This window comes from Lissotriton helveticus, chromosome 2_1, assembly GCF_964261635.1.
Source record: "Lissotriton helveticus chromosome 2_1, aLisHel1.1, whole genome shotgun sequence".
NCBI classification, from domain to species: domain Eukaryota; kingdom Metazoa; phylum Chordata; class Amphibia; order Caudata; family Salamandridae; genus Lissotriton; species Lissotriton helveticus.
This window is the reverse complement of record NC_136059.1, coordinates 1,396,420,254-1,396,434,433: the sequence shown is the minus strand read 5'-3', so window position 1 is coordinate 1,396,434,433 and position 14,180 is coordinate 1,396,420,254. Positions and strand designations below refer to the sequence as shown.

The 14,180-nt window shown below is 39.7% G+C and overlaps 1 protein-coding gene across 2 annotated transcripts in view; it reads left to right on the top strand.

Moving 5' to 3' along the window:
* Positions 1 to 14,180, top strand: part of LOC144818684 (tyrosine-protein phosphatase non-receptor type 9-like) — a 960,088-nt gene that overhangs the window by 495,752 nt on the left and 450,156 nt on the right. For both annotated transcript variants that reach the window (XM_078676335.1, XM_078676336.1), the window contains one exon: positions 1,074 to 1,198. In XM_078676335.1, coding sequence (XP_078532461.1) covers positions 1,074 to 1,198 — 125 coding nt within the window. The remainder of the gene's footprint in view (positions 1 to 1,073; positions 1,199 to 14,180) is intronic.

Sequence of the window (14,180 nt, the reverse complement as noted above, 5' to 3'; positions counted from 1 at the left end):
GGTCCTGGCACAAATGGGAATGCTTCCTTTACCGTGGTCATATGAAGGGCTGCGGAGGGCCTTGGCCTGCAGGTCTCTACCATGTGAGTAAAGACCAGCCTCCTCACTGAGGTTCTCGGACTGGCCAGGCACTTTCTGAACCTCATGCCATTTAACAAATCCCTTCCAGATATCCTCTGGGGCAGTTGAGCAAAACTCTGTCCCAGACAATAAGAAGGTTGCTGCAGACCAGCAACAGGGGACCCTGACTTATTGACTCAGCAAGGAACGCCGGAGAGTTTGGTGGGATAGGCGTCCTCCAGCAAAGTAAACTACTGCTTTTTCAACACCCCCTTCTGACTGCAAATCCAAACTCATGGAGGCCTTTGGCAATCGCATGATCTTTACTGGCACATTTGCCCAATGTTGCATGAATGCCAGCCGCCTTCTGGATCGTTACTCCTACACATTGTGGGACATAATCATTTCTTAGATTTGTCTGCTCCTGCCAGTCACTTTCACAAGCAATTTGCTCCTCTTGGGATAGGCCAGGATATTTCAATAGTGCCAGCGCCAGACCCTGCCACCAACACAGCACACTTTTCACCCCTTTTGTGGCCATGGGCATTGTGCCCATAGAAATCGCTCAGGCCATCAAGGACAACGTGCAGCTCTGTCTTATGTCCTTTCTGCAATCATTGTAGTCCCACCTCTTTTTAAGTTGAAAAGGTCCCAAACCAAAGATCTGCACACTGGTTACACCAATTTGTTGATTTGCTCTGCTTCTTTGCAAGCCTTTGAAAGCAACTGTCGTCTGCGTGCCTGGGTGGCGCTTATATGCTGTCCACTCATCACTTTAGGAGAGGAATGACATCAGTGCAGAGTCCCATGACTCCCGACTACTGGTGTTTTAGGAATATTTATTTTGAATTTCTGGATCCAGTTTAACACCTGGAGGAATATTCACAAGGTAAGGAATATGCCTTTTGATAGAGTATCCACTAGAAAGAGCTTTGCCAAAGGTAAATAACTATTTCAATACATTGACTAATCATCAGAATCATTGAGTAAATTGTAATGCTTTTACATTTCAGCCTGGGAGAGATGCCAACGGAGCAGCCGTAGCTTTATTCACAGCTAGGCTCCATCGTTCGGATATTACCACACATAAAGCAGTTCTGCAAGCAATTATCTATCAACTTGATAAAGCTATAGAAAGGTAGAAATCACTTTTTTATTCAATAGACATATCTTGATGTTGTAAAACTTCTTGTTGCTTTCATCTACAAGCTATACTGAGCAGTTTGATTGGCCTTTATAATTTACATGCAAATGTTAACTTTTATTGTGATAGTCCGACGACAAACACTTTCTGGTTTTAATATTTAACATGTTGCATTTCTGTGAAATGTAAAATCTTTTTTCCTTTTTGCTCTAAAATCAGTTGCATTTGGTTGTGAATATGCTATTTATAGATTTGCGCAGCATCTGGGGTCTAGTCCACCATCAGTGCTAATCAAGGTGTATATGGTGAAGTGCATATCCAAGGTGCTTTTGATCCAGCGAGACACCAACCTGCGGATAAGTTTCACTAAAATACACACATTCGGGCCCATATACCACTCTCACTTACAATATTCGATCGATGAAACCTCGCTGGAGATCAATTTTAGAGCTTTTCTATATATTGCTGTCTAGTGCATCGAACCTATTTAATTTCTAAGCCCTTCCTTACTCATGGATCTATGTTAGTTGAATTAGAGTTGGTAATTAATGACATTTAAACATTTACCTGTTTATTCATTGAATAACCACAGACTCAGTTTTGATTTTAAAGTTTTATCTCAAATATTTTAGTGAATCGAATACAAATTAGTGTTAACTCCGTCATTGTGAAGAGGTGAGATTCGGTTACCTAACTTAGACTATTAATTTAATGACGAGTACCTCAGGAAAAAGAGGACAGAGAAAAAGGCACATTGACACAGATTATATTTACCTAGGATGGTTTAAGATCAGACTCCTCTGGCCAAGAGTTTGGGCCCCCCGGAAAATAACAGGTAACCGGTTCAGAACAGGATTAGGACAGGTCACCTCTTCTGGATTTAACGCCAGCATCAAACCCCTCTTTGATACTAGTTTCCCTCCTCGGATGTCTTCCGCAATCTCGTTCCTAGTACCCTCGCCTCCTCGGTCCTCTTCAGCATATCTTGTTACTCAATTTATTTGTAAAATTCTAAGTCTGCTTTCTAATAAATTGATCAGCAATCGTACAGCATCTCTATCTCTCAGCGTTCTAGCAGCGATTAGGCTACTTCATTTTGCTAACTATCCCAATTATACTTATTTGATGGCATGTTCCACCCCAAATGTTTTAACTTGTGAAAATTGTGAATTCGGATTGGACAAGCCAAGGGGATGATCGTCACACCATACTAAGTTTATTACTTCTCTTAAGATCATTGTCTTATGTTCCCATCCATTTATTGTGTTTCACCCAAGCTTTATTCCTACCCGTTTTCATATTACTTCTTTAACATTGTATAACATTTATACATTTGTTCATTGAGTCTTCAGGATAATCCGTTATCTTTCTGTCTATGAGAAAAGGTCGTCCTTGATCGAGTTCCAAGACTTGAGATCATGACTCCAGGGTTGCTTTCTAATGCGACTGAGCACACTAACCACGTGGTTTTAAGCCTTGTCTCTCATTTTAGGCCCAAATACGACCTAACAGAGAAGTCAAAAAGACAAGACGTTAGATTCAAATAAAATGATTTCACTGTATACCACTTATGTCTACTCTAATCCCATTTAATCAAAATAATTCTTTATGCAATAGCACTTAGTATAAATACAATTTAGTTTCAAGCAGAGCAGATGCTTAGCATGTGAGTTCTGAAGCGGCCATTTTTGGTATTAGTGCGCAGAAGCAAAGCTTTCCCTCCCAAGCGTTATGACATAATGCAGTGGCGCATGCGCAATTCAATTTCGCGGTTTTTAGCGGCCATTTTAGGCTCAACTCAGTTTCTTGTTAGTAGACACAGAAGCAAGCTTCCCTTACTTCTACATTGTGTACGAATTTCGTGTAAATTAATATAACAAACGTTTATTAATACTTTATTATGATTCATACAGCAGGTTGCTTGCATGCAAATCCTTGCTCCGTCAATCCCCTCTTTGATGGCATTTATGCCATCAAACACTACCCATACCCAAATCAAATGCCAACTTTAGCATATTTCCATTCTTAAATTTGTCCATTTCTATTTCTTCTTTTCCTTCCATGTTCTTCATTTTCTTGTATAATTCACCTTTTAATTCTTCAAGCCTAATTTCTTCATGTTTTCTTTTCTTTCCCTGTTTATTTATCTCATATGTTCTGCTCTTTTTAATGCATTAGCACCAAATCATAAGTACTAAACATATCAATGTTATTCCAAGTATAGGTAGTCTTATGTGAGCTACAACTCCTTTACCAAAACTAGTAAACCAAGACCATATTGAAGTTAAACTATTCGTTAGTCTTTTCCATACACCATCAACTTCCAGTGGTTTAAATTCTTCGTCCAAATTAGGAATATTCTTAATATATTTCCCAATTTCTATACTTTTGTCAGGTATGTAAGTGCAACAATGTTGCACTTTCAACATTTTACAGACTCTACCCTCTTTTGCTAATAATATATCAAGGGCAAGTTGATTCTGCAAAACCATAGATCTGATTGCAACTATTTCATTATTAATCATCAGAACCCCTCCAGCAGTATCAGTCGATAATCGATCAACTACTGTGGATAATTTACAAATTCATTGTGTATTCAGAATCACTCCGACTGAAGGTATCACTGCACTGAATATATCTCCTACAATTTCTGTAAAACTAGCTCTTTTGCTATGCATGAGTTCATTATTGCTTTAATTGTTTCCAGTGATTTTCTTTACATGGTAAACTTTAGGGAATTCTATTTCAAAATAGCAAATCCCATTCCACCCACATATATAATAAATTCCAGGAAATACTAGATCTGTTCCTCCTTTTAGTCCCCATCCTCCAATAATCAAGAAATTATGTTCACATTCACTGGAACCAATAAATACACTGTTATAGTCAGTTTTCAACCTGTGGAGGCAAATTTTACCTTTCTTTTAGAAATCTAATGCCATTGCAGCCTGAGCCTTGCCAGGTGTATAGATTTTTCCTTTCTCCGCCCATGATGGAATTTTGGGTTTCTTTTTATTGGCTTTCTTCTGGAAATCGGTGCTCCTGTCTTCTACTAAATTAAAAAATATCTTTCTTCTTTTAGTGAACATATTAAATTGTTTATGAGCTTCTGCTATATCTATTGCATTTTGTGCTAAACAAATTCTCCCATAAACTGTGCAGCTAAACTGGTGAGCACTGGGTTCATATTCTTTCGAACAGGAACCTCTGGAAATATCACATTTACGTTTGAATAATAATACTGCAATTTTCCTGTTTTATAGAACAGACTGGTTAATACACTACATGAAATGCCATATGTTAGCGGTAAATGGTGATATGTAACACCTTCTGCTACTGAAGCTGGTAATTTCATACATACATAACAATTGCTAATCTTTATAGTATCTACATATTCAAAGAATAATTTTGTGAAAACATTTAAATCTATGCTATTATCTGTTACTGTGTGATGTATTTCTAACTCATCTGATGCTTCTAGTTCTACTCTATTTCCCTTTATGTTAGCTAGTTTGCCATCTGTGTTTGTATTATTTTTCCTTTCTATACTCATTAAATGTGGTATTGCTATGGTTAAACCTAACCATGCTAGAATTACTAATAGGATGCTACATATACATATTCTACAATATCTCTTTAAACAATTTCGTTTTGGTCTTTCAGCAATTCTATCTTTAGCCATTTTAAGAAGATCTCTCTTCTTTCTTCACTTTTATTTCAGAAAATGTTACGTTTTCTTGGTTTGTTTTCAAGGAGGTCTCACCTCTCCTTCGTCAATCTGATCTGCAATTATTTCTTCATCACTTTCTTCATTTAAATCTAAGTTTTCAAGTTCTTCAAGAATCACACAAGTCCATTCAGGTTCTCTGAACTTATTGTACAATATTCTTAGGCTCTGGCTTCTTCGTTTTGTTTCTCACAATTCTGTCCAGATTGACTAGTGACTTCATTCACTTGTTCAGGTTCTTCATCAATAGTCTTAAGGTGATACCTCAATCTTTTGACATATCTGGGCCAATTATCACCTTTTCTGACTCTTTTGGGTTGCACTGTATTTTCACTTTCCTCGTCACTTTCAGGTATTCTTTTATTTGTATTTTGTTGTGGGACAATTTGATTTTCTTTGTCTTCTGAATCCCTCTCTAGTTGACCGAATTCAGGACTTTTTGAAGTACTACTCTTCACCTGAACATGTTCCACATTATCTAACTGACCCTGTACTGATTCCCTGCTAACTTGTTCTTTTCCCTGTTCTTGTCTCCCTATTCTTGTTTGGCTTGGATCACTTTTTTCTTCTTCAGAATTATCTCTCAAATCAGTCTGTGTGTATTTTTCTGTTCTTATCTGTTCTTGTTCAGAATCTTCAATTTTGTTCTTTTTTTCCTGAACTTGATCTCCTATCTCTATCTGATCCTTATCAACTTCTAGATTCTCTGCTTTTGTTCTGCTCCTTGTTCTTACTTCTGCATCAGGTAATTCGACTGCTCGTACCCAATCCTCCTGAATAGTGCTTGGTTGTTCTTGATCAGCTACTTCAGTGTTTGTTATTCTAGGCTCTTCAGCTGTACAGCCTTGTGCACCTTCAGCTTCAATTTCTTGTTGTTAATTTTCTTCATCGGGAACTGGTTCTTTCTTTGTATGGCTGGCATGTATCAAGTTAGGCAAACCTGCACATTTCACTGCAGTTGTTGTAACCAATATGACCTATTTTCGGGTACTCCACCTGGGTGCAAGACACGTTTCTCTGGTTTCATTCTTCACTACCACCCAGTCACCTGGATTTAGATCATGTGCTTGATCCGGCTGCCTGGCCTCTGCGTCTTCTCCAACCTGGTGAGAGACAGAACGCACTAGGTCAGCCAATCTTTTACAATAATCCAATACCAGATCATCAGTTATGCTTAACAATCTGTGTCCAGGTATGAAAGCTAATCTCATTGTTCTTCCCATGAGTATTTCATGGGGACTCATCCCGGTATTTCTGTAAGGAGTGTTTCTGAGTCCCATCAGAACAAGAGGCAATGCATCTGGCCAATACAGTGAAGTGGATGCGCACACCTTCACCAATCTTGATTTTATTGTTCCATTCAATTGTTCCAGTACTCCAGAATTCTCTGGGCGATAGGCACAGTGCAACTTTTGTTCAATCTTGAATACTTCACAGATCAATCCAATTTTGTCATTATTAAAGTGAGATCCTCTGTCTGATTCCACCGTTACTAAAAAACCAAAACCCTGAATAATCTCCCTTAACAATAATTTGGCAACTGTTATGCTGTAATTTCTCCTGGTTGGGTATGCTTCCACCCATCTTGCGAACATACACACTATGACTAGTATTTTAGTCCAGTACATGGTGGTAACTGAATGAAATCAATTTGTAACCTCACAAATGGTCCTTCTGCTTTTCCAATTCTTCCCCAACTGACCACTGTTTTCCTACCTCGGTTATTTTGTTGACAAATTAAGCATATCTGGCAAAGGCTCTCTGCAACAGTTCTAAACTTCGAATTGTACCAATCTTGTCTGAAAAGTCTGATCATAGCATCCCTACCTATGTGAGTGTCTCCATGATACATGCTTGCTAATTGTGAAAGTAAACAATCTTGCATGACTGGTCGGCCATCCGGAAAAAACCAGACACCATCTCCGCATACTATTTCAATCCACTCTTCTTTCTCGCTTACCTCTACATCGTCTTGTAGATTTCTCACTTCATCCCATGTTTCTAATGCTGAAATAAGCATAAGTTGGCATCTGATTCCTGTAATTTCAATTTTCTTGTTCACTGCCAATTTTGTTTTAGAACAGTATTGAGCAACTTGGTCAGCATACCAATTTTCAGTAGTCACATAGTCATTTCCTGACTGATGTGCAGCACATTTGACCACAGCTACTTCTTTTAGCAACTGTATGGCTTCTAAAAGCTCTTTCACATACTTTCCATTTTTGATAGGGGTTCCTGATGAAGTCATGAAATCCCTTTGCATCCAAAGTTGGTCAAAGTCATGCACAACCCCGTAACCATACTGACTATCAGTGTAAATGGTTGCTCTCCAATGTTCCCCAATTTTGCATGCTTTAATTAAAGCAATCAATTTGGCTACTTATGCAGACCTGACTCCAGGAAAATAGGATGCTTTGATTATTCCAGCCAATGTACAAATAGCATAAGCCATAAGCAGCACTAAATCTTCCTTCCTCATGCCTCAGGCACGAGCCATCTACAAATAATTCATTTTCACAATTAATCAATGGTTCTTCTCGAATGTCTGGGCGAGGTGTTGTACAATATTCTGTTACATCTAGGCAATCATGATCAACATCATCCCTTACTTCTTCTCCGTACACATCAGGTAATAGAGTAGCTGGATTTAAAACTGTGCACCGGAGTACTATCACATTTTCTGCTCCCAAAATAATTCTCTCATATTTTGTCATTCAACTTGGGGTGAGATGCTGGGTTCGAGTTCTTCTTAAAAGAATTACAACTGAATGTGGGACATATAACTTACAGGATGTCCCATCACAATCGGTTCACTCTGTTCAAGACTTGTGCAAGTAGCAGCTACTGCCTTCAAGCAACCAGGTAATGCAGCTGCTACTGGGTCCAAAGTGGCATAAAAGTATGCCACTGCATGTCTCATCAAACCATGACTTTGGTCAATACTGACAAGGCACAATTATCTTGTTCACAACAAAATAATGCAAATTCTTTTTTGTAATCTGGCATTCCCAAAGCAGGAGCTTCACATAGACATTGTCTTAATTTTACAAAAGCTTTCATGCTATCATCATCCCATTCTACAGGATCTTTTGCTCGTTTCTTTGTTAACTGTATCAGAGGTTTGGCCAGTACAGAAAATCCTGCCGTCCACTGCCTACAATATCCTCCTATAACACCGAGAAATGTTCTAAAAACCTTCTGGGTCTGGGGTAACTGCATCTGTTTTATTATTTTAATTCTTTCAGGTGTCACCCTCCTTGCTCCTCTTTCTAGTTGATGTCCCAAAATATTTTACATTGTTTTGACAAACACTGTTATTTTTCTGGTGACACCTTGTGCCCTCCATCTGCCAGATGGTTTAACAATGCAGTAGAATCCAAGACACAATCTTCTCGTGTTTTTGAGGCCAACAGCAAATGAAAAGAGGTATTGACTATCTGGGTGTAATGGAATAGAGAAAAATGCATGACACAAATCAATTACTGTGAACCATCCTGCGTTCCATGGTATCTGATACAGAATCACTGCTGGATTTGGCACTATAGGACAAGGTACCACTATTTTTTTCTCTAAGGTCTTGCACTATACTATAGTTTCCGTTAGGTTTCTTAATGCCGATTATGGGTGAATTACAAGGGCTGCTCATTATTTCTTTTAAAATGCCATGTTGAATCATTCGTTCTATTTCTGCTATGACACCTGATTTTATTTTGGGACTCATTTTATATTGTATTTTATTCAGGTAAGTTGCACCTTCCTTTACAATCACTTTCACTGGGTCTACATCTGCCATCAATCCTACTTCTTTTCCAGTAAAATTGCATACTTTTGGATTCACTGTTAATTTTAACTCGTCTGGTAGGTCATCTTTTGTCATCATGGAATACATCTCATCTACCTCTGTTCCTTGTTTTGCTAACGTCGATTTATAGATACTATCTTTATTAGGGGTTTGGATTGTCACACCATCCATTTTACATAGTAAATCCCTACCTAACAAATTTACAGGGCTGGAATCACAAACTACAAATGTATGCATATTCTTTAAATTTCCCTATACACACTTCCATTGGTTCTGTAACTGGGGTTCTGATCTGTCTGTTAGAAACTCCAACCACTTGGATGGCTTCATCTTAGTGGGACGGGTTTGGGATGTCTGCTGTTCTCACAGTAGACTGGATAGCACCAGTGTCCAATAAAAAGGTAATATCCTTTCCTTCTACTTTTCCATCAATATATGGACCTGACTGATCTACCGGTAAGGATGTGCCAAGTATGCATTCCTCTTCCCCCTCCTCAGGCACCGTCATAATTCATCTTCTGATGAACTACTATTCTGTAAAAGAAATTGAGAACTTACAGAATTTGGCTTACCACTTTCTCCTTGAAATCCGGCGTCCACACTGTACTTTGCTCTGTTCACAAAATTTGGCATAAGGGCAGGTGGTAACTGAATCTGTGGGCTTACAACCAGTTGCGGTTTACTCCGTATCAACCCATTCTGCATCGGTGGATTTAAATTTTGATTTGGACCATTATTATTTTGTATAATTTTACACTCGTTTTTCCAATGCCCCAATTTTCCGCACCCATGACAAGGAAACATTTTCTTTGCTTCTTCTCTACTCATTTTCCCGCTTGGTTTTCCCCCATTAATTTCATTCTGTCCTGATTCCTTATTTTGTTCATTATTTATTTTTAATTCTTGTCGTTCTGCCAGTTTTACTTGTGCCCACATTACTTTTTCCTACATCAGGACCTCATCTATAGGCTTCATTTGCCAGCACAGCATGTGCGTTTGAATCATCTGACAAATCTCTGGTCTCAATTCAGATACACATCGATATATAAAATGTCCCATACTTTTATCACCAATGTTTTCAAATCCACTATACTGCTTGAATACTTGCAATAGACGCTCGTAGTATGTATGGACAATCTCACTTATTTCCTGTGTTGTTCTATCTATTTTTATCCAATCAGTTTCTTTTGGAGGTATTTTCCTTTTCAAGAAAGTAATTACTTGATTATATTTCTTCATTACCTCTTCTGAAGGTGCACCTGCTTTTTCATCTCTTGGATATTTATCACTAGGCCAATCTACTGTAATTTTACACTCTGTCCATAAATCCGTATGTACCACTATGTCAAACAGAGCATCCAGATCCTTCAATAAAACCTTCAAAACTTTCACAACCTTTCAACTTGCCTGTATCATTCGACTGGCTTCTCTCTTAATTTCAGAAAATCATTTGTAAATGATAAAATATCTTGCCTTGTCCATGGAACATGTACATATCCCCCTCCGGGTACTTCTCTCGTAGGGCACAATCTTTCCGTCTTTTTATTTTCTTTTAATACATATTCTGATGCGGTTTTGTTTGCTTCAGCTTCCTCCTTCTTTTTAGTCCACCTTACCTTCCACCTGTCTCATTCCCCCCATTTTTGCAAAATTGTCATCAATTCTTTAATCTGCAATTTCTTTCCTGATATGTTCATATTTTCTAAGTCTTTGTCAGTGAATTCTATGTCAAGACCGGAGGCGAGGATTATGCTCTGTCTTTCTTCGCATTTATTAACAAAATTTCAACATCAGCTCATCACCATATTATAACAAACTACATTTGCCATAAAACCAGGGAAAAGAAAAACAGTCTCTTATGTAGTCCATTCACTATTTCCATGACTCTCAGCCAATAAATCTTTTTGCCACTTCCTGCACTTCCTCTTTCTTCGCTGGAGGATCTTTCCCATGGTTACGCATTCTGTTTCGCATTTTCATTTCCTGAAAGAAACCACAGCAATTAATCACGGCCTTATCGCCACGGAAAACAATGCAAGTAAACTACAGCTTTGATTACTATGTAAACAACTTCCTGTCGCAAACACCAACATACCCATCGCATCCAGGCCGACTTGTAACACTTTGACGTGCTGTCCGAAAGGCCGAGCAATCTCCAGCGTTGCTTGTGATCCGCCACGCCACCAGCTGAAGCAAGCCTTCCTCCACCAACCGGTGAGGAGTCCCCCCCGGACTCAACAGGAGACAGGGAGTTGGGATGAGTGGGATTGGAAAATCCCAAGAAAGTTCCAGTAGAACTGGAAACCATACTTACGACCTCCAAAATGGCTTTATCAGAACCACGGAGGCTCCCTGCCTGCGGACCTGAGCTGCCACCCTAGTGATCATGGAGAAAGGCGGAAACGCATGTCTGCTCTCCTGACTCCAGTCCTGGCTGATGCTACCGCCAGAGGATCCGGCCTCCAACTGAAGAACCGGGGAAGTTGTCGATCTAGGCGGCAAGCAAAGAGATCGATGGAGAAGGGACCCCAACGATCCTGCAGGTACTGAAAAATCCCCGGATCCAGCTTCCAAAAACTGGCGTCCAGGAGGTAGCGGGAGTGCCAATCTGCCACCAAGTTCTCCCTCCCCGGAAGGTACTTTGCTGTGACCGATATGTGATTGGAGAGGCAGAACTCCCAAAACTGTTTCGCCATGTTCGCCAAGGCCTTGGACCGAGTGCCGCCCAGGTGAATGATATACCTGACTGCTGATACATTGTCCATTTTCATAAGGACCGAAGCTTGCACACGGTCCTTGGTCCAGCACCTGACCGCAAAGGATACAGCCAGGAGTTCGAGGCAATTGATATGAAGTTGCTGTTCTTGAGGCGACCAACTTCCTATGGTGGAGAATTCCCCACACCGCGCTCCCCAGCCTGCCCGTCTTGCATCCTACTTTATCACCTTCCGCTCCAGGCCTTCATGTGGGATAGCCACCACTCCTACTCCTCGCGTACTTCATCCGTCAACGGAACCACCTGAGAGTACATCAGACCTCTCTTCCGATGATGCGCCTTTAAGTGCTGAAGGGCCCGGTAGTGCAATGGACCCGGAAAAATTGCTTGAATAGAGGCAGAGAAGAGATCTACCAGACGGGCTATCTGTCATAAGGAAGTCCCCTGTTTGGCCAGGGTCTGACGGATTTTGTGGCGGATCTTCGCCACCTTCCTGGAGGGCAGCCTGAGAGTAGCGGAGATGGAATCTATCACAAAGCCTAGAAAAGACGCCTTCTGAGTCGGAACCAGGAGGGATTTCTGTTCGTTGATTACGAACCCCAACTCTTGAAGGAAGGACACCGCCATCTGCAGGTGAGCCCGCAACTGTACAGGACACTGGGCTAGGATGAGAATATCGTCAAAGTAAACTATCAAGAGGACCCCTGCACTCTCAAGTATTCCACCGCTGGCTTGAGGACCTTGGTGAAACACCACGGGCCGAGGAAAGTCAGAACAGAAGGCACCGGAATTCGTAAGCCTGTCCTTGCCAAACAAACTGAAGGAACCACCTGTGCGGAGGAAAGATCGGCACCACCAGGTACGCGTCCTTCAGATCCAGCCTCACCATCCAATCGAGTGGCAGGAGTACATCCCTTGCACATTTGCCTCCTGATTGCTCATCTGACATAAATAAAGGATACAATCCTTCTGTGATCATCGCCTGTCTCCATTGTTTCATCTGATCTACACGTTTTATGTGTAATGTCTTGGGGTAGAATCCTCTATGCCCCCTAGTACTCCTAGTTCTATCTCTGTCAAATGCCTCCATTTCCCATTCGTCTAGTGCTTCATACTGGGTTAATAATCTAGGTCTAGGTTCTAATTCCTTCATTCTATTTCTTAAATTATAAAGGATTCTACCATTGAATGTACCATGTTCTGGAAAGGCCAATATTCCATCATATTTTGTATATTCGATCCAATTTTCTAACCATACAGAAGTATGATACCCTTTTTTCATCATCATAAATGAAGCTTTGGATTCCTTCTCTAGTTTTAATAGGTTTATCATTTTTTAAATCATTTTTTATTTTCTGTTTAAATTAAATTTTTCTTTTTTCTCCGTACATATTATAAGTTCTTCTTCTTACAAATTCTTGTCTAACAAAACCTAAATGTCTTCTATCTGGGCGATTCCCTTTCAAAGTTGGATCGTGTTTCCACATACAAATCTTATTTTAATATAAATAATTCTCGCTTTTGTTTATACTTCGTTTCTCCAATCTTATTGCCGCTTTTATTCCTTTACCCCAATCAGGTTTAATTTTATAAACTCTTTTGTCCAATTCTAGCGCAGCTTTTAGTGTGACGTCAGTATCCACTCCTCGCTACTGACCCCTCCTATACAATCCTTCTTAACTCACACGCCTGCTGTCTATACCACTTTGTGACGTCAGTGCCACTCCGGCAACTGACCCTCCCTTCATAAGGTAATACGAAAACCTATTTTCTTTAATCTTTCACCAAAATTTTCATTAATAACAACATAAAAACATTCGCTACCATGTCGGTTTCCAAACCCAATGGTTACATTCTTTTACTACGAGTAAAACCTCCTGCTTACTCTTCACGCACTGCGAATAAAACCCTTCCATTTACTCTTCACATGAGCTCAGAAGAACGTGCTACTCTTCCAATGTTACCCTTTGTAGGTGATATAACACCAAAATTTCAAAAGCGAACTCTTCACTATCAGTTACTCTCACTATTTCACAACCAAATTTCCCCCCAAAAATCGATGAGTAACCTCACTGCAGTGTGATTTCCATTCATCACCCGCTATACATTTCCCGGGAATTTCCAGACAACATTAAACAATATACAAACAGATTTGTTAATACTTAAATCTATAACCAATAATCACCAAACTAATCAATAAAAACCATTCCTCTGCTACCAGCAAACTGATCCAGCGAGACACCAACCTGCGGACAATTATCGCTAAAATACACACATTCGGGCCCATATACCACTATCACTTACAATATACGATCGATGAAACCTCCCTGGAGGTCAATTTTAGGGCTTTTCTATATGTTGCTGCCTAGTGCATTGAACCTATTTAATTTCTAAGCCCTTCCTTACTCATGGATCTATTTTAGTTGAATTAGAGTTGGTAATTAATGACATTTAAACATTTACCTGTTTATTCATTGAATAACCACAGACTCCGTTTTATCTGAAATATTTTAGTGAATCGAATACAATTTGCAGTGTTAACTGCATCATTATGAATAGGTAAGATTTGGTTACCTAAATTAGTCTATTAATTTAATGACGAGTACCTCAGGAAAAAGAGGACAGAGAGAAAAGGCACATTTACACAATACACAGATTATATTTACCTAGGATGGTGTAAGATCAGACCCCTCTGGCCAATAGTTTGGGCCCCTCGGATAATAACAGGTAA